We start from the raw sequence: 22320 nt of genomic DNA, 5'->3' as shown, positions 1-22320 counted from the left end.
AGCCTAATCCCAACACTCATGCTGGAAACCGGCCGGATCACCTTCGGGGCGCATTATAGTCAGTGGACACCGGCTGTGAACTGCAGTATCCGCTAAATGCTTTAACGCATATATCAATCTAGCCTATGTCTGATTTTTGTCCAGGGTGATTACAATATGTTATTTCTCAGTTTTCTACACTTTTTTATATTCATTTAGATTTGTTATTTATTTATTTTGACCTTTTGAAGCCAGATTATAAATATGTTTGTTTCGCAGCACGGAGCGGATCCAACCAAGAAAAACAGGGATGGCAACACACCCCTGGATTTGGTAAAAGATGGGGACACGGACATTCAAGATTTATTACGAGGAGATGCTGCTCTGCTTGACGCAGCTAAAAAAGGCTGCTTAGCAAGAGTGCAAAAGCTTTGCACACAAGAAAACATTAACTGCAGGGACACCCAAGGGAGAAACTCGACCCCTCTGCATCTAGCAGGTGGGAATGAACACACTGGTAGCCATGTACATTTTATTTGAGCTATAATCTCCTATTGATGACAGGATTATTTCAGTAACAAACGGCATGTATAACCCTGCAGATAATTCACTTGTATTTGACCACTTTACTAATTAAATCACATGCCACTTCAGTGCTTCTGCATTAGAGCCACTTTAAAAGTACACCGTTCACTCTAAAGACCATAGGTAGAAGGTCAATTGGTAAAATTTTTATTTTATTATACTGTATCGCTTAATGCAAATAATGATGACTTACCACTTAAGAAAATTGAACACTGTGCATCATCCTACCCCTCTCCCTCATAGCGCTGGTGCCCTATGGGTATTCACCGGACAGTACTCTAGGACTACTAAATACTATATTTCTGAAATCAGCAGGTCTGTTTCTACACTATGCTGACCTCTGTAAGGGCAGCATAAGGAAGGTGACTGGCTCCCTTTAAAAAAAATGTATCCACATTGATTAGTAAATGACCTGTTGCAAGAGCTGATGAGCCATGTCCTGAGTGAGAAAACATCTGCCATTACTTTCAGCTAAGGAAAGTGGTTATTATTATAGATAGTAGGACAATTAGTACAATCATAGGAATTTTGTAATTTTTCCTATATCAATTAGTATCTTTTTGTAGCGATTGCACAGAATGCACATGAACGTGCCCATGACTGAACCAGTAGGTCCAAGCAAACTGTACAATTCTTTGGAAATAAATGTACCAGGGAATAGGTCTTCAAGAAACCCTTGTTACACTTATACGGCTAGATTAACATACAGTATATAATTTGTGTCTGGTTGGTTGTCTAAAGGGGTTTTCCCACTATATCCTTTGGGTAGGTGATAAGTATCTGATCAATGGGGGGTTTGACCGCTGGGAACCCCACCATTCACAAGAATGTGGTGATAGAGTCCCCAGAGTGGATTGAGCAACAGCTGTGCATTCCTGCTGTCATTCCATACCTTCTCAGTGGGACTGATGGAGATAGCCAAGCACTGTACTCTGCAATCAGAATGGAGATATGGTTATAATTGGAGGGGGAAGGTGCAAATTTATCAGGAGTAGTGTGAACATGAACATCTATTCTGCCAGACTTTGCTTCTGTAAGTTCCTTGGATGTGGTCCTTCACTAAGTGGTGCTTTTTATTTAGGAATATTATATTCAGGCTCTTACACCGGGATTTTACACTGATCTTTGATATCCCCCAAGCATAATTTATGACATAACTTAGACTCATTCTCCGACAATCCATGCACTTGGGCTGGAGCAAACTGGCATAAATTATACTGAATGTACCACGGCTGATAGCCTGCCCACACCCTGCTATTGCCACTCCCCCTTTTCAAAAAGTGGTGAGGGTGGGTATAAATGCCAAAGGCAAAGTGAGTAAAAAAAAAAATGGCCCCCAGTGTCTTTAAGGCTTCGCCTAGCTGTTGCAAAACACAAACATTGGTCATTGCCTGAGTTATTTCACCTGCATGTTCCCCGTCATGTCGGTCAGGGGCCCCCAGCGGGTCCGGTAATGCTGGGTGCTTAGTGGTGTGCGCTATTTCTTCTTGAACTGTGTTCTGCAGCGCACATGTATTTACAGCTGTGTGCTTTGTGCTATAGACTACAGTAAAAGAGGCACTCATTCAGTTATGTACAGCATGCCCTCCAGTCCTCCATCAGTCATTACCACTAGACTTGAAATGTTTTCTCCGTTTCTTTAAAGCATCAGTTTGTTCGGTTTCTGAAGTGCTTTTGTTCACTTTTCTCAGCTGGCTACAACAACCTGGAGGTGGCTGAATATCTCCTAGAGCATGGTGCAGATGTCAACGCACAAGATAAAGGAGGACTTATTCCCTTACACAATGCAGCATCATATGGAGTAAGGATGGAACCATGCTTAGGCTGGTCTGCATGAAATATTGTTTAAAAATGTGTTTTTAACCTATGTATTCCTTTAGCAATCTAGCTCTGGCCAGTCCACCACTGGCGACAGAGCAAAATACAAGCCTTTTTTTTTTTGTAAGGGAATGTATCACTAAAGCCCTATTCACACGTAGTGTATTCGGGACATTTTTCTGGAGTTTACCCTGAAGGGCTTGTATGCGTTAATGCAAACATCCGCAATATCTGTCCAGGACTTTACCCAGACTATATCTCCCCAGAGCCCTAGTACTAACTCCGGATTATGTCCGAGTGAGCGCATGTGTGAAAACAGCAGTAAATGTTCCAGAAAATCACAGTGGGCCATGCCTAAAGTTCCCTTGCCTAAGGACCTGGAACATTTCCTCTGTAGTGAGAACGCACCCAACATGGAACATCTCCAGGGTGATAGCTACATGTGTGAGAGGCCTACTCTGGTAAATCTCTGGATCTGATAATCCGGAACTGTTCAGGAGCTTAGGTGTGAAAACAGCATAAGTATAGATGGGAAAAAAATAATGTTAAAATAAGTGTTCTATGGATCTTCAAGCTCTGTAATCATATTGATCGATGGCTTCCTTAGAAAGACCTCTTTGTTATCCACTTGACAATCTTAACTCAATTGTTTGTACCTGAACTGTCTTGGACAAGCGATTGCTCGTTCCCCAGTAGTAGCGGGATCAGTAATCGCTCGTCCTTTCACATGGATGGATCTAGCAGGCAATTATCTGGAGAGCTGCAATTACATACAACAGTCATCGCTGTATGGAAACAAGCAATTGCCAGAACGATCATCTAGACCCCATACAGTGTCATTGTTTCTGGACGATCTGCATGGAAATGATGATTTTAGATGCCAGCCAAAAGACATGATCACCCAGTGAACGCGCGTTTTCTCTTTCATTGGGTGATCACCGGCACCATTTACACAGGCCATCTATTGCGAACGAGTGTTTCTACAAAGGCTGTTTACAGCTTGTTTTCTAGTACAAAGAAACCTCTTTCCCTAATAAAGTCTATTGTCCCTACACTGTAGGAAAGAATTCATGCTGCAGATTTTAAAATATGCAGATTTGCAACAAATATCAAGTTTTGATATATGAAGCTTGAAACCGGCACAGCGCAGTCTACAAATAACACCTGCAGATTCTGCAGCAGATTTGCTTCTGATCCTGCGGCTTGTGAACATACCCTAAAAGAATAGACTAAATAACAAGGTTACTAATCAGCTGCAAAGCCAACTCTGAGCAGAAATGTCTATGCCGTCATAAATCAGACTCTGGAAAAAATAAAATGACCAGTATGTAATAAAGTGCAGGTGCACACTAGCATGGCGACATGCAAGAGCAAATCAAACTCCAGTAATGAATAACTATGGCATCATTCTCGTAATCCTCCGTTATATTTTATTATGACAGCAGCATTCATGGACTCTGTGACTGAGGTCAATATGGAGGAAGTCTTTTAAATCCTGACAGATCTAGATTACTAAATGTCTTATTTACAGCTCATATTTTCACTCATTGGGCATTTAATGTGTGATTAAATCTGTCATTGAGATGATAGCAGAATGCTAGCCCATTTCTTCAGTATAACTTTGTTTATATTGATCTTTCCTATTTATGGACTCCCTTTAGAAACTGTGCTCTATATATATATATATATATCTCTATCTATATATTATATAATTTTCTCTTTCTCTGCTTTTTTAGCACGTTGACATTGCAGCATTATTGATAAAGTACAACACTTGCGTGAATGCCACAGATAAATGGGCATTCACCCCCTTACATGAAGCCGCCCAGAAAGGAAGAACGCAGTTGTGTGCTCTCCTTTTAGCACATGGTGCAGATCCCACAATGAAGAACCAGGAAAGCCAAACGCCACTAGATTTAGCTACAGTAAGTGTTTGGATATGTCTGTTTCTGGTGTGCTTTATTTCCTACATGTACTATTATTATTATTTGCCTTTTTTAATTGCACTTTAATCAGAATCCGTAAATATATTTTATAGAGAATCTGTCTCAAATGTGTATTTTAGTAAATACTAAATATTCAGCTTGAAATAAGTGTTGGGCCGTTCCTCTATTATTCCTCCATGGCTTTATGGCTAGATTGACAACTAGGTGGTGTTGTTCCCTTTAGGATGTGTTCCTACGTGGTCTGACCCTGACGGCATTGACTGGACAGTGTGTGTCTGTGAAGGGATACACAAGTTATTTATACATATCCTGGAGCCAAAATGCAGAGTACAGAGAAAGGGTGCTCCAGAGTCATTTCAGGGGAAATACACTTATTTTCTAAACGGATCAGAAGAGCTGACAGCCCTGCTTTAATGTAATTGGTGGCACACACATTAAGCTTGTTTCCCTATCTGCTGTACGCCTGTTATGGGGCAGATTGATGCACAGTGTTGTATGAGCATACATGCAGAGAAGGGTGTAAGTCATGGAGTGAGACTACCCGTCAAACTCCTAAACCACAATGAGCAGGTGAGATACAGATTGTACTGACTCTACTGTACGCCTGTTATGGGGCAGATTGATGCACAGTGTTGTATGAGCATACATGCGATGAAGGTTGTAAGTCATGGAGTGAGACCTCCCGCCAAACTCCTAAACCACAATGAGCAGGTGAGATACAGATTGTACTGACTCTGCTGTACGCCTGTTATGGGGCAGATTGATGCACAGTGTTGTATGAGCATACATGCAGAGAAGGGTGTAAGTCATGGAGTGAGACTACCCGTCAAACTCCTAAACCACAATGAGCAGGTGAGATACAGATTGTACTGACTCTGCTGTACGCCTGTTATTGGGCAGATTGATGCACAGTGTTGTATGAGCATACATGCAGAGAAGGTTGTAAGTCATGGAGTGAGACCACCCGTCAAACTCCTAAACCACAATGAGCAGGTGAGATACAGATTGTACTGACTCTACTGTACGCCTGTTATGGGGCAGATTTGATGCACAGTGTTGTATGAGCATACATGCAGAGAAGGTTGTAAGTCATGGAGTGAGACCACCCGCCAAACTCCTAAACCACAATGAGCAGGTGAGATACAAATTGTACTGACTCTACTGTACGCCTGTTATGGGGCAGATTGATGCACAGTGTTGTATGAGCATACATGCGATGAAGGTTATAAGTCATGGAGTGAGACCTCCCGCCAAACTCCTAAACCACAATGAGCAGGTGAGATACAGATTGTACTGACTCTGCTGTACGCCTGTTATGGGGCAGATTGATGCACAGTGTTGTATGAGCATACATGCAGAGAAGGGTGTAAGTCATGGAGTGAGACTACCCGTCAAACTCCTAAACCACAATGAGCAGGTGAGATACAGATTGTACTGACTCTGCTGTACGCCTGTTATGGGGCAGATTGATGCACAGTGTTGTATGAGCATACATGCAGAGAAGGTTGTAAGTCATGGAGTGAGACCACCCGTCAAACTCCTAAACCACAATGAGCAGGTGAGATACAGATTGTACTGACTCTACTGTACGCCTGTAATGGGGCAGATTTGATGCACAGTGTTGTATGAGCATACATGCAGAGAAGATTGTAAGTCATGGAGTGAGACCACCCGCCAAACTCCTAAACCACAATGAGCAGGTGAGATACAAATTGTACTGACTCTACTGTACGCCTGTTATGGGGCAGATTGATGCACAGTGTTGTATGAGCATACATGCAGAGAAGGTTGTAAGTCATGGAGTGAGACCTCCCGCCAAACTCCTAAACCACAATGAGCAGGTGAGATACAGATTGTACTGACTCTACTGTACGCCTGTTATGGGGCAGATTGATGCACAGTGTTGTATGAGCATACATGCAGAGAAGGTTGTAAGTCATGGAGTGAGACCACCCGCCAAACTCCTAAACCACAATGAGCAGGTGAGATACAGATTGTACTGACTCTACTGTACGCCTGTTATGGGGCAGATTGATGCACAGTGTTGTATGAGCATACATGCAGAGAAGGTTGTAAGTCATGGAGTGAGACCACCCGCCAAACTCCTAAACCACAATGAGCAGGTGAGATACAGATTGTACTGACTCTACTGTACGCCTGTTATGGGGCAGATTGATGCACAGTGGTGTTTGAGCATACATGCAGAGAAGGTTGTAAGTCATGGAGTGAGACCTCCCGCCAAACTCCTAAACCACAATGAGCAGGTGAGATACAGATTGTACTGACTCTACTGTACGCCTGTTATGGGGCAGATTGATGCACAGTGTTGTATGAGCATACATGCAGAGAAGGTTGTAAGTCATGGAGTGAGACCACCCGCCAAACTCCTAAACCACAATGAGCAGGTGAGATACAGATTGTACTGACTCTACTGTACGCCTGTTATGGGGCAGATTGATGCACAGTGTTGTATGAGCATACATGCAGAGAAGGTTGTAAGTCATGGAGTGAGACCACCCGCCAAACTCCTAAACCACAATGAGCAGGTGAGATACAGATTGTACTGACTCTACTGTACGCCTGTTATGGGGCAGATTGATGCACAGTGTTGTATGAGCATACATGCAGAGAAGGTTGTAAGTCATGGAGTGAGACCTCCCGCCAAACTCCTAAACCACAATGAGCAGGTGAGATACAAATTGTACTGACTCTGCTGTGCTTTGCTTTATCTGTAACATGGTGGTACATGTAGCTTAGTATTATCTTATGCTTTAGTAAGTAATTTTCTATTTTTGTTCCTTTTTTAAATCATTTTCTGGGCGCTGAACCCGAAGGTAAATTAACTCTAGTGTTTTGCTTTTCATTTAGGCAGATGATATTCGAGCTCTGCTAATAGATGCAATGCCTCCTGAGGCTTTACCTAGCTGCTTCAAACCTCAAGCAACAGTAGTCAGTGCCTCCATTATATCACCAGCGTCTACCCCCTCGTGTCTGTCTGCTGCCAGCAGCATTGATAATCTAACTGGTCCCTTGGCCGATCTGGCTGCAGGAAGTTCTTCAAATGCTGGCGATGGAGCTGCAGGGACGGAAAGGAAAGAAGGAGAAGGTAAATCTACAAATTATGAATAAAAAAAATGTGTTTTTCAGAAAATCTGAGTGCCAGATTATAAGCTGCTTTTGAGTCCAGGAATACAACAATAGCAACCTTATTAAATAAGCTAAGAAATAAAGAATCCATTGACCAGTATCTGTCTAGATGATTGGAAGAGAAATCTGATCTATAGATTATCAGTGCAGTTATTGGCTGTTCACTTAGTTACCTTTTGTGTTTACAGCTCTATATTATTTTCTTTGCAGTTTTTCATTTCTTCTTTGCAATACAGATCATAAGCAATTGTATTGTGTAAGCTATTTAGAGCCTTTGAGCGTATCTGAAAGTCCTCTGCACAAAATATATCCTGTCTTCTTTTTCCCTTGCAGTTGCAGGTCTTGACATGAACATCAATCAGTTTCTGAAAAGCCTGGGTCTAGAGCACCTTCGGGATATCTTTGAAACGGAACAGGTAGGATGCAAGCCAAATGTGTTATCTCTGCTGATGCTCAGCATCTCTCCTTTCAAAGGCAGTATGGTAGACTCCTTCACCTGGAGGAGGAGGATGTGCTGCTTTAAAGGCAATTGAAGGATAATTGCAATAGGATGATGTGAAGCATCCTCATATATGTACTATAAACAGGCTGTCCTCTAATAGTTCTGTCCACAGCTCCCAAGTGGTTTTCATTTTATTCAAGTTTCTGCCAAGTTATGATCTAATAGGAAAAATTCTTATGCACCTTAGCGCATGTTGAAAAATCAATTTTTTTTTTTTTTTTCTTTTTTTTTTTTTCTTTCTTCCCTCAAATTTCCATGACCAAACATCTTACCAAGAGCTCAAATGCAAAAGATCAGAGAGATATGGGTATTGTTTGGGTGATTAGATAACATTGGTAATAATTCGCCACGGTAGGAAATCCCTTGATTTACTGTTGGATCGGACATTTCTAAGTAGGTCACTTATGAAGGGTCCGGACACTGCTCCTCCTGGATTGCTTGGAGAAGGGATCCATATTGTGGGGATCCGTTGTTTTGAGGCATAAAGCCTAATTGTGTATCCCATCATTGCTCTGTACTGTCCTGCCATGGTTGTTCTGCTAAATTATTTTATTTAGTTGTTTTTTTTTAAGTTTTTTATGCTCTTTATGATCATGATATGCAGTACACCTGCTGCACATATACTGTGTGAGTATGTATATATACATAGATACCAGAGAAGAAGAGGATGTATGAGCAGCAGCACAAACTGGGAAGTCCAAATGCTTTGCACCTTTAGGATATATCTTTATTGCCGTAACTTTAATAAAGATATTTCCAAAGCATACAACGCATCTGGACTTTCCTGGTTGCACCGCTGATGATCCCGCATACTCTTCTTCTCTGGTTTCCTAGCCTGCCAGCATCAGCATCGGGTGTTGTGCTCCCAGCGCAAACCTTCCAGCTGATGGCCTCTAACTTAAGAGCTTAACAGCTGGTCTAACAGTCCCACTGATGAAGTGCTGCTCTCCTGTTTTCTTTTCGATAGATACATACATATCTTTAATAAAGACTAATTTTGCTGTACTTTATTTTTTATTTTTTATTCTGGCCACGCCCACAGGTGACATCTTCAAAGGTCCTTAAGCTGCAGTCCAGAGCTTTCATCTCCTTTCACTACAGCTTAGATACCTTCAGCCTCCTCTCCTTTCTGCACTGATCACACAGGTGTCAGGCAGGAAGAGAGAAGTCTGCAGACCCACACCTCTCACTGATCCAAGTGCTGTATGAGTACTCTGCTGGATCGGTAAGGAAGTAGTTGGGGGCGTCCGGCACCACTGGACCACCCTGACAATGGACTATAAAATGCAGTGTGTGTATGTATATGTGTGTGTGTATATATGTGTGTGTATGTGTGTGTATGTATGTATGTATATATATATATATATATATATATATATATATATATATATATAATGTGTGTGTGATATATATATTTTTTCTTTTTTATTACATTACAGACCAAAAGTTTGGATACACCTTCTCATTCAAAGAGTTTTCTTTATTTTCAGGACTATGAAAATTGTAGATTCACACTGAAGGCATCAAAACTATGAATTAACACATGTGGAATTATATACATAACAAAAAAGTGTGAAACAACTGAAAATATGTCATATTCTAGGTTCTTCAAAGTAGCCACCTTTTGCTTTGATTACTGCTTTGCACACTCTTGGCATTCTCTTGATGAGCTTCAAGAGGTAGTCACCTGAAATGGTCTTCACTTCACAGGTGTGCCCTGTCAAAAGTGGGATTTCTTGCCTTTATAAATGGGGTTGGGACCATCAGTTGCGTTGTGGAGAAGTCAGGTGGATACACAGCTGATAGTCCTACTGAATAGACTGTTAGAATTTGTATTATGGCAAGAAAAAAGCAGCTAATTAAACGAGTGGCCATCATTACTTTGAGAAATGAAGGTCAGTCAGTCCGAAAAATTGGGAAAACTTTGAAAGTGTCCCCAAGTGCACTCATAAAAACCATCAAGCGCTACAGAAACTGGCTCACATGCGGACCGCCCAAAGAAAAGGAAGACCAAGAGCCACCTCTGCTGCGGAGGATAAGTTCATCCGAGTCACCAGCCTCAGAAATCGCAGGTTAACAGCAGCTCAGATTAGAGACCAGGTCAATGCCACACAGAGTTCTAGCAGCAGATACATCTCTAGAGCAACTGTTAAGAGGAGACTGTGAATCAGGCCTTCATGGTAGAATATCTGCTAGGAAACCACTGCTAAGGACAGGCAACAAGCACAAGAGACTTGTTTGGGCTAAGGAACACAAGGAATGGACATTAGACCAGTGGAAATCTGTGCTTTGGTCTGATGAGTCCAAATTTGAGATCTTTTATTCCAACCACCGTGTCTTTGTGCGACGCAGAAAAGGTGAATGGATGGACTCTACGTGCCTGGTTCCCACCGTGAAGCATGGAGGAGGAGGTGTGGGGGTGCTTTGCTGGTGACACTGTTGGGGATTTATTCAAAATTGAAGGCATACTGAACCAGCATGGCTACCACAGCATCTTGCAGCGGCATGCTATTCCATCCAGTTTGCGTTTAGTTGGACCATCATTTATTTTTCAACAGGACAATGACCCCAAACACATCTCCAGGCTGTGTAAGGGCTATTTGACCATAAAGGAGAGTGATGGGGTACTGCGCCAGATGACTTGGCCTCCACAGTCACCGGACCTGAACCCAATCGAGATGGTTTGGGGTGATCTGGACCGCAGAGTGAAGGCAAAAGGGCCAACAAGTGCTAAGCATCTCTGGGAACTCCTTCAAGACTGTTGGAAGACCATTTCAGGTGACTACCTCTTGAAGCTCATCAAGAGAATGCCAAGTGTGTGCAAAGCAGTACTCAAAGCAAAAGGTGGCTACTTTGAAGAATCTAGAATATGACACTTTTTTGTTATGTATATAATTCCACATGTGTTAATTCATAGTTTTGATGCCTTCAGTGTGAATGTACAATTTTCATAGTCATGAAAATAAAGAAAACTCTTTGAATGAGAAGGTGTGTCCAAACTTTTGATCTGTACTGTGTGTGTGTGTATATGTGTGTGTATATATATATATAATATATATATATATAGTGTGTTTGTATATATATGTGTGTGTGTGTGTGTGTGTGTGTGTATGTATATATATATATATATATATATATATATATTTATATTTATAATGTGTGTGTATATAGTGTGTGTGTAGATAGAGATATAGATATATATATATCTATATCTCTATGTGTGTGTGTGTGTGTATATTATATATTATAACGCTACAGCTCAATTTCATTTTCCTTTCCTATCTGTTGACTGCATGCTGAAAAAACTGAATTAATTTAGTTCCAGAACAGTTGAGGCAAAACTCCACATGTTCCTGAATATCAATGAGGTTTGATGCTTCCAGCAGGCATATGTCCTACAACACTGGGCTTGTTCCAAAAAGATAATTTGAATTGAAACGGTTGTGATGCATGCAGGCTCGAATTGTTCCACAGGGGTATAGGTGAATCCCCCAGTCGGCCCCTAGTCTACTACCCTCTTCACCAGTGGCACATAACACAGTAGAGTGATGTACTACATATAGATATGCAGCATACAACATCTCCAACAGTCTATGTTCATATAACAAAATGGATAGATTATTTAAGAAACTATCCAGTTTATTATCATAGATACATCAGGTGGCTGAGATGGCTTCTATGTACAGAGACAGGCCAACCAGTATCCTCTGTGTTAGCAGGTCATATTTGAATGTTTGGGCCCTCAAAATAAATTGGATGCATGTGAAGACTTCATAGTACGTTTCAAGGGGACCTATTTGTTTAGAAATAAAGGAAAACGTAAAAGATATAAACATTTTTTGTGTCTTTCGCGAGTTGATATGCAGAATAAGTGTTCCGTGTGTAAATTAACTCTTAACAGTGTCCTTAGATTTAGCATAGCTGTATTTAGCCATCTGATGTCTGCCCACACCTTAATGTACAACTTATGGGAATAGGCATTTGACCAGCACAGAACTCCTTGTAAAATATGACTAATAGCTTTATCAATAAAAGAAGCTGCTTTTTCATACATAAGTACTGTGCAGGACGCGGACGGTGTAAATCTTGTATATTTTTACTGTACAGTACTTCAGATGATACTGTTGTGTTGTGATCAGTGTGTCTTGTCTGTCCCCCATCTGTCAGCAAATTTGTACCTATGAAACTGGCCGACCCACACCTATCGGACATTAGGGGCATATCCTAGTGATATGCCCCCAACGTCTAAGGTGAGACAACCCCCTTTAAGCTCATTTTAGCAGCATTATTGAGGAATATATAGAATCAATTTGTGGACCAAATGACTTCTAATCTGTGGGTAGGTCATCAATATAGGAGAGCCAGCAGAACCCCTTTAAGGCAGATGAGCATTACGATTGTTGAGAAGGAATTGTAAATCGCCTGCTCGTCAGTGACTGAGACCACTGCGCTTTCATAAGGCAATCTCCTCCACAGTATGGGGAGAAGCAATCGCTAATGCCAGCTCTTGTCTTCCCAAATTTCCTGCAGCCACCACTAGGGGGCGCTTGGTTTAGAAATATTTTACAGCTGCCATTGCATTCAGTGGTAACTGTCTACCTTCCTATACCATGAGCTCCCCCTAGTGGTGACTGCAGGCATTCAGTTTTATAATATATGTAGAGCTATATGAGAGATTGATAGTGTTTTCATGTCATTTGTCTGGAGAAATAGGGTGTTCGGTGAATGCATTATTAATGAAGCACAGGTTCCACTTTTTCTCTCGAGTTGGGTAAAGTGGGTGATGCAGAGCACAGTTGTGTTTGTTATTAATAATTTCTTCCACTTAGAAATCTCTCTGGCGGAGATTTATCAAACTGCTGTAAAGTAGAACTGGCTTAGTTGCCCATAGCAACCAATCAGATTCCACCTTTAATTTTTCACAGCTCCTTTGGAAAATGAAAGGTGGAATCTGATTGGTTACTATGGGCAACTAAGCCAGTTCAACTTTTGCTATGGGGCCCTATGAGATCGGTGTACATCCCTGCCGTTTCATCCATAGGTTTAATGTAATAAAAGGAAATTGTGCTCAGCTTTATGTGTTGCCGTCCTTCGCTGTGAGAGAAAATGATCTGAATGAGAATGGCTGAGGCTTGTCTAGACAGATGCTATGCGCTGTCGTTTTAGAGTAAGCATTTCGCTCTTGATATATATGAACTTTGCAGGCATAATCTTGGCAGCTTCCTAAGTGATGGTGCCAGGATTTGGCCACTCAACCATGCCCTTGAAAACTTATGAAATCTGTGTTGTTGGGCCAATTGCTTGCAAGATGCGTAGGTCAGCTTTTCCGTGACTAATACTGAATGTTTGGTTAACCCTTTATCACCCATATTTCAATGAGGCAAGTAACCCCTTGTAGTGTTCATTCAAAGTGCAGTATCTATGAGTGTTTAATGTGTATACCTAATAGAGGGTTTCCCAGTATTAGAAGGAGCATTACAAAGAGCAAGAAATAATTTATAGAAGAAAAGGAACAGAATTTGACTGGTGTCACCCTGGTCATGTCTAAGGGATTTTAAATAGATACCAAATTTTAGGTGTAGAATTTATTTTCTGCAGATGGCGTTTTGTATATTCCATTGTTATGGTGGTGTTTTTGGTAAAAGTAAGTTAGACCAGCACCCGCAAACAATATGAAATCGTACAGGCACACCCTACCATAGCTGACATGCAGAAACAAGCAGGCAATACATGGGCCATCATATATGTAGACACAGAAAACACGGATTATTACATCACTGCTATACTTACTGTACATTGAAATTTGAGACACAAATTCTTATCACAGATGTGTGGAACCGTCTACCAATGACAAGGTAACCTTCTGATTTTGCTTTTTAATTATCCCTAGAATTAAAAAATGTCTGGAATAATGTCTGACCTATATCTATGCAAAAATTACTGCTTTCCAGTGTAGCGTTCACCCTTTTTAGCTTCTTTACTCTTCCTTCTGCCGCTCTGTTCTCTACTTTCTATGTGGGCAGCAGCTCATCACAGATCTTTTTTGACCCCCTTCTTCCACTGCTTAGAAAATAGTTTAGGTAACCTTGTTAAGGGTTAGGGTAGTATAGTGAAACCCTTACCAGCCTTTTTGTTCTGCATAAAATTACCCTTTTTTAGGTGCTTCAGGATTATGTCACTTGCCTATTGTGAGTAGTGGAGTCTGTGTTATCGACGTTGTAATCCTATCATCATAATTGGATAACTGCAGAAAAATGGTCAGTACAGAAAAGGAAGTCCTGATATAGTATTAAATGATACTTTTCACGGGACGATATTACAGCAGATAGTGAGGAAGGAAACGTTCCTTCCAGACAATCTGCTGATCACTAGCGGAGGAAACCACTGCATGTACATGCAGCAATGTCCTCCAGAGCTTGGGGAGGAGCGATCGCTAATACCATCACTCCTCACCATAAGGACTCATTGTTTGCCGATCTGCTGCCAGTAAATGATCATTTTTGGTTAAACACAAACTATCGGATTACCCGATGACCGGACGTTAGTGATGATCTGTGCGAGTCTTGGCCCGTGTAAAGAGCTCTTAAGTTTAGTGACAAAAATTGCAGAATTTCTGGAATCTTTTAAAGTATAGATATTGACATGGAAAAAAAGTAATAAAACATAATAACATGATTTAAACAATAGGTAATCTGCTGATTACACATTCCCTTTAAAGCTCTGCTTGATAGTGTAATGTTAGATAAAATGGTAGCCTGGAAAGGTAAATTTCAGATGAATTTCAATGTTGACAGATGTTAACCACTCCATCTTGGCTGCAGAAATAGTGCAGTAAATGGAACTGAACTTGGGATAATGGAGGAAGAGAAGGACTGTGTGTCAAGCAGAGCCACAAATAGCATTTTATGATGGATAGTATAATGAGGGAGATTTACAAAAGCTTTAATGCCAGTTTTGTGGTGTCAAAAAGTCACAAATTATTGTACGTGCCATATTTACGACTGATCCTCTGGCCACTTTTTATTCCGAAGTGAAGACAAAGTGGGAGGGCTGGAGCTTCTGTAGCCTGGTGAACTAGAGTGTGATATATATAATCATCATTATAGGAAAGGGTTCTTTACAGTAAGAGTAGTCCTACTGAGTAACTGATCAAATCAACATGCAATAGCCAAGCCAAGGATGTGATAGAAGTCTGCAGGATTAGGTGTATACGTGACTGGCCTCTTGTAAAATACTTTCTCTTATTTATGTGTAGGCAGCTTTCAGTAAGAGGATTTCCTTGGTATTATAAAAACCAATTCTAGAAGCTGTCATTCCAGTTCTATAGTGTGCGCTGTAGTAAACATGAATTTCACGGCTTTGTCCTTGTTTCTACCATTATCTCGTTTTACTGTTGTGCTTCAGAATTGCGCAGAGACCAAATATAGTAAAAGTTGTACCATTTTACTAATGCATACAGCGCGCCTTCCTGGTACACACACTATATATATATATATATATATATATATATATATATATATATATATATGTGTGTAAAGAGCGTTAATGGCTGTCTCCTGCATGAATCTGAAATGCAGAGATGGCAGAGCTATTTTCAGAGGCAATTAGCAGTTAGTCATGTTTAGATCCTTCAAGCCGTTCTTCTTCCCTGCTCGACGATTGTGATAAAGTAACAGTGCTAGAACGCACAGGCAGTGATTTATTTGTCTATTCTTTTCAGATTACATTAGATGTGCTGGCAGACATGGGACACGAAGAGCTGAAAGAGATTGGAATTAACGCTTATGGCCATCGTCACAAGTTGATCAAGGGGGTGGAGAGACTTCTGGGGGGCCAGCAAGGTAAATGTAGAGACAATACAAAGACATGTTTGGTGCAAAACATAAACCATTCATTACTGCTTCTCTGTTATGTCGCCTTTTAGCTTGTGTACAAGGGATTAGGTTAAACATTAATTTATGGAAAATAGGGAATTCATTTTAATAGGGTTCATCTGGATTCAACACCTGCACAGGCTCGCAACGCCAGTGTGACTGGAGCTTTATATAAAATAAAATTCTTGACAAAAGAAGAAATGAATTTTTTTGTGAAATAGAGGACTAAGGCATTGCTTAGGGAAGCACCTACTCCTTTACCAAAGTCCCAGAAGCAAATCATTTTGTTAGGAGTTTCCGGATACAGCATGCTTGTATTGTGTTGTCTTCCGTATGTCCTCCCCACCTTCTAAGAACCATGACTTCTTTTTTTGTGCTGGACTAGTTTTTTAATGGCACCATTTAATGGAAAAATCTTTTGGGTGGTGAAATTGGGAAAAAAAACACAATTCCATCATATTTTGTTTTTACAGGGTTCAATGTTTTTGCTTTGCATCACCATATTTTGATACCCAATGCTGTATGAGGGCTTGTTTTTTTTGCACGACAAGCTGTAGTTTTTATTGGTACCATTTTGGGGTTCATACAACTTTTTCATTGTTTTTCATTCACATTGTTTGCATGGACAAGGAGACCAAAAAAAGCTGAAAATGGGCCATTTACATTATTTTTCGTTATAGCATTCACCATACATGATATGTTTTTATATTCTAATAGTTCAGACAATTCCACACATGACACATATTTTTATATTCTAATAGTTGACATTTTCAGAGATATTATTTTTTTGTTTATTTTTGTATTTAAAGGGGTTCTGCAGTTTGTTTAAACTGATGATTTATCCTCTGGTTAGATCATCAGCTTCTGATCGGCAGGGGTCCGACACCCGGGACCCTCCACCAATCAGCTGTTTGAGAAGGCAGCGGCGCTCCAGGAGCGCAGCGGCCTTCTCACTGTTTACCGCAAGCCCAGTGACATCACGAACTAGTATCACTGGCCTGGACGGGGCTAAGCTCTGTTCACTTGAATGGAGCTTAGCCCCGCCCAGGCCATTGATACTAGTCGTGACGTCACTGGGCCTGCGGTAAATAGCGAGAAGGCCGCGGCACTACTGCCAGTGCCGCTGCCTTCTCAAACAACTGATCGGTGGGGGTCCCGGGTGTCGGACCCCCGCCGATCAGATGCTGATGATCCACCCAGAGGATAGATCATCAGTTTAAACAAACCGCAGAACCCCTTTAAAATTGGAAAGGAGGATTATTAGAACTTTACATATTTTGGGGTTTTATTTTTCCTTCTCAAACAGCTGATCGGCGGGGGTCCCGGGTGTCGGACCCCTGCCGATCATATGCTGATGATCCATCCAGAGGATAGATCATCAGTTTAAACATACCGCAGAACCCCTTTAAAATTGGAAAAGGGGATTATTAGAATTTTACATATTTTGGGGTTTTATTTTTTAAACCCCTTTTCTTTTTTTTTCTTCCTGTAATTTTTTAGTCCCCTTAGTGACTGATTGCATATACTTTAGACTGCTTATATTATTACAGTCTATGGGCGTCTTACTGGCGGTTTGTTATGGCAGGCCTGGGAACATTTACAAGGCCCTAGACAGTCATAGCAACTGATAGGAGCACAGTGGTTTTGCTTTTGGGACAGAGGGAGCCCCCTCCTTTTGTCTTACTACTCAGATGCCATGTTTGTTATTGTGAGGGGGTTAAATGACAGGATGCCGTGGCCTATATTACATAGCCAGAGCCCACGACATACAGTTACATTGTGGAGCCTGCAAAGGTTAAAGGGGTTGGCTGGTTTCCTATATTGATGACCTATCCACAAGATAGGTGATCAATAATCAGATCAGCGGTGGTTCTCTTCACAGTTTACCTGCTTTCTGTCGACATAGCAGCAGTGAGCAGGTGTAATTGCAGTCCCCTTCATTTCAAGAAGAAGAAGAAGAAGCAGTTACATTCCATCTGCTCCTTCCTACTGACGTGCATGGAGAAAGAGGGGCTGCAGTCACACCTGCTCGACACTGTGATGTCAATGGTGAGCAGGTAAACTGTGACGGAAAGGCAGTGCTCACATGAGCGCTGTGTTCTCTTTAAATAACTGATCAGCGGAGATGTCAGGAGTCAGACCTCATGCGATGTGATATTCATGACGTGTCTCAAGGACATGTAATCAGTATTGGAAACCGGGCAACTCCTTTTAATAAAAATTGAAATGTATGTATCCTTGAAAGGGAATATAGTTTTCAGTGTACAAGGGAATCCCACAGAAAAAATATCAATTTTTATTACATTATTTACATTGGAAATCAGTGAAATCAGGAAACTGCATCCATTCAACTTCTGAAAGACCCAGCCACTGTAAGGGGCATTTCCTGTATGTTATTGGATCAGTGAAATTTAAACGAAGATGGATGCTGCTGCTTCGTCTGCTTTTTAGATATGCACATACATACAGTTATATCTGTTTAGCATAAGCACCACAAACTTAGGCTTTACAGGTTAAAAAAGAAATAAAAAAATTAAAAGTTCAACAAAATCAGTAAAGCTTGATGGTGTATGGAAGTGTCATATGTGAAATTCCTCGGTCATTTCAATTGTAGAAAAATGCTAACTGAACCAGGCACATCTGAGAAAACCAATAATCACTTGAGGTTAGAGTAAAAAAAAAAAAAAGTACTGTACTTTGCAGTGAGGTAAGATACATCAATATTCTTAAATAAGACTGAACTGCTGTTTGGCTTGCAAGACTTTTTTGGGAAAGAGACATCTCCTGCGCACCATTGAGGATTTGATCTTCCATTATTTCTTACCGCAGAACACTTTGTGCAATTCATCTTCAAGACTTTTCTTTTCAAGGACTGGTTAGCTTTATAGCATTGATGTACAGTCACAATAATTGCTTGGCTGTGCTTCATGTTCTGCTTTTGCTTTGTGCAGAAAGTTCTCATCAGTAGTCCTTTTTTTCTACTATCACAACAGCCCAGGGGCTCCTGAATTTCCTGTATGATTTTGTTACCCTTTGATTCTTTTTAATTTCAGGAACCAATCCTTATTTGACTTTTCACTGTGTAAGTCAAGGAACTGTTCTCTTGGATCTTGCTTCAGATGATAAAGAATATCAGTCAGTTGAGGAAGAGGTAATTGCTCTTGAACTGAATACAAAAAACACTTGGTTATCGTAAGTTTTCCAGTAGCTGTCTACCCCATACATTTTCACAAGCATTCTAGAAAATTGCTCCTTGTTTGTAATGGCATTCAAGGCTGGCAATTTCCTACCAGTCCTATAGATGGATGATCTCATCATAGAAAGAACTAAGGTTCATAGAATTTCGTATCATGAGGTTTAACTTGCTGGTTTTATTTAAAGTTAGATTTTTTTTATAATTTTCTATATACATTTTTATATACATGAGTATTGCTGGAGCCGGAGCTGTTATTTGGTGCAGAAGACTGTGTTATCAGTTTCCATGTGTCTTCGTTCCTCCCAGATCAAGTTTTCCAGAACACTTTAGCTGTGTAATCTAAATCTAAAACCAGCTTAATGTGTTTAGTAATTTGCCTATGTAATTTCCTAGAAACAATGAACGGTCTCACAATGGTAATGACTGTGGTTATAAGTATGGAAGTGCCTGAAATTGATCCCATTTCTGCTATTGCCTTTACTTAGGCTGCTAAGAGCATACGTGTTGTGTTTTTTTTTATATATATATATATACACACACACACACACACACTACTTACATGGAGAGCAACTTTCTAAGGTCATGCAAACAACAAGACCTATCGGACAGCCTGTGGTCTTTACAAGTCATTATGTAAAAGCATAACATTCTCACTGGATAGTGTCTAGTAGAGTGTGGGACGAATCCAAATTTAGTTTTTATCCGAAAAGGTTCTCGAATCTCATACTACGAATCCTGTACATAAGAATTGTGTGTAATTGGGTGTAAGAAACAAAGTGATCCAAACTCAATATTCTTTTAATATGAAAAAATAAAGAGTCCTTACTTTTTTTAACAAAGTATTCGGATCTGGATTTGAAAAAAATTGGAAATACAGGGTAATACAGCGCACATACCTCTTACATCCAGTGACGTCTCTTTGACGTAGATGTTCTCTTTCCTCATCTTCTCCTTTCAGACATTTAGATCAGACCTCCAGTTTTCAGCCATTTTTCATCTCTGCAGTTTGAAAAAAAAAAAATAATAATCTTGGTTTACTACTTTCCCATCATTCTCACATCTTTTGGACAAATCATCCTACCACAATACTCTGCCTGCCGTGCTCCCCAATACAATACTGCAGAAACCGATAAACCCCCTGATAATACTAGTACCACACAGACCCCCCCCCCCTCATATAAAATACCCCTTCTTTGTGGCCTCAGTAGATGCCCCCAATAATGTGCCAGTAAAAAGGGACCTCCATAATGCCCCCTAATAATGTGCCAGTAAGTGTCCCATAGATGCCCCCCAGGTGCCAGTATCAAATGCCAACCCCCCATGTGACAGTATCAAGTGCCACCCCCCCCCCAATGTGCTAGTATTAAGTGCCTCTCTCCTGCCCACCCACCTCCCCATGTGCCAGTATCATAGTGCCATCTCCCCCCCCCCCCCCATTTTGCCAGTATCATAGTTCCCACCCCCCAATGTGCCAGTATCAAGTGCTTCTCTCCTTCCCACCCCCCACCCCATGTGCCAGTATCAGTGCCAATCCCCCCCCATGTGCAAATATCATAGTCCCATCTCCCCCTTCCAATGTGCCAGTATCAAGTGCCTCTCTCCTTCCCACCCCCCACCCCATGTGCCAGTATCATAGTGCCATTTACCCCCCTAATGTGCCAGTATCATAGTGCCATTTCCCCCCCTAATGTGCCAGTATCATAGTGCCATTTCCCCCCCTAATGTGCCAGTATCATAGTGCCATTTCCCCCCCCCATGTGCCAGTATCATAGTACCATTTCCCCCCCATGTGCCAGTATCATAGTACCATTTCCCCCCCAATGTGCCAGTATCAGTGCCATCTCCCCCCTAATGTGCCAGTATCATAGTGCCATCTCCCCCCCCCCCCAATGTGCCAGTATCATAGTGCCATCTCTCCTCCCCTTCCCCCATGTGCCAGTATCAAGTGCCTCCTGCAGTAACAGTCCGGTATTTAAAAAAACAAAAACAAAAAAACACCTCCATGTCAGCGATGCGATGCAGCCTCTTCCAGCCCGTGTCCCGCGCTGTATGTCTATATATGGAGTCAGTGCTTGTGTATTTAAGAAAAGTTTCAGCTGGGACGCGAACCCGCGACCTTCTGCATTAGAGGCTGCTTCCTGTCATTGAATATTGATCCTCCATGGAGTACTTCCAGAGCATATAGCATCTATCCAGTCACACAGTGGACCCACCGCTGCGTATCTTGTTACAAGAAAAGTCATTGTACTGTAATAAGCTTCCCATTCACTGACTGCAATTGCATATTAGAAAATTGCATAGCACAAATAAGCTTTGTAGATACTGGAATACCCCTTTTGTTCAGAAAACTCTACAACCTTGTCCTTCATACGCATGCAGCTTTTATCCTATTATTCTTCCTGGTTTTGTAAACTGCACCTAAGTTTCTGTGATTATGAACTTTGAAGATGTTTTCCAGATTTGTTGTGACTGTAAAATTTCATGCATCTGAATGAGTTTGTGTCTGCAGTATATGCATGGATTTATGTACGCCCCATGCAGATGAAATCTCTGCAGAATATATCCTTGAATGGGTTTTCAGGGACTTACTTATTCACAGCCAAGGATAGGTCATCAATACTGCAGTCCTTGCCAATCAGCTGGATAGGTCATCAGTAAGTCCTTTACCTTGACGTCTTTGTATAGCACATTATTTCTCTTCTTTCACAGATGCAAAACTCTATCCGTGAACACAGAGATGGGGGCAACGCCGGTGGGGTTTTCAATCGATACAATGTGATCAGGGTATGTTATCACATGTCATTATTCCATAGCACGTCTTTTTCATTTTTCTCATATTACCTTCTAGTTCATGCATAATTTTCATAGAATACCCACACCCCTGGGAGCCTGGTAGGATACAATTTTCTAATATAATTCTCATTCCAGTTTTGTGTGTGAGCCTGGCTGATAATATTGTCTGTCTAGTGTTATCACCAGGCCACAGTGACTTTTCATCCATACCAACATAATGTCAGCCAGTGGCTTCTACTGGTCCTTATGTCAGCAGGAAAGAAATGTCATTGTGACCTAGTACCGGGGCCGGCTCCAGGTTCATGTGGGCCCTTGAGCAATAAATTCTCAATGAGCCCCCTTGTGGCATTTCTTTTAACAATTACATGTCCCCCATGGCTCCCACACAGTATAATGACAGTGCCCCCCAGAAAGTATAATGACCCTCTGTGGCCCTCCACACAGTATATTGACCCCCCCAGTGGCCCCAGACACAGTAAA

At 41.2% G+C, this 22320-nt stretch overlaps 1 protein-coding gene across 2 annotated transcripts in view; it reads left to right on the top strand.

Annotated features, from left to right (window-relative positions):
• Positions 1-22320, top strand: part of LOC122945970 (poly [ADP-ribose] polymerase tankyrase-1) — a 261810-nt gene that overhangs the window by 215080 nt on the left and 24410 nt on the right. Inside the window, exons 21-24 of one of the 2 annotated variants that reach the window (XM_044305225.1) lie at positions 7815-7891; positions 15698-15818; positions 18905-19002; positions 21757-21831. The exons of the other annotated variant lie outside the window; for it this stretch is intronic. Of the exons in view, the coding sequence (XP_044161160.1) occupies positions 7815-7891; positions 15698-15818; positions 18905-19002; positions 21757-21831 (371 nt within the window). The remainder of the gene's footprint in view (positions 1-7814; positions 7892-15697; positions 15819-18904; positions 19003-21756; positions 21832-22320) is intronic. 2 annotated transcript variants of the gene reach the window in all.

Source organism: Bufo gargarizans, chromosome 1, assembly GCF_014858855.1.
Source record: "Bufo gargarizans isolate SCDJY-AF-19 chromosome 1, ASM1485885v1, whole genome shotgun sequence".
NCBI classification, from domain to species: Eukaryota; Metazoa; Chordata; class Amphibia; order Anura; family Bufonidae; genus Bufo; species Bufo gargarizans.
This window is presented reverse-complemented; position numbering and strand designations above follow the sequence as displayed.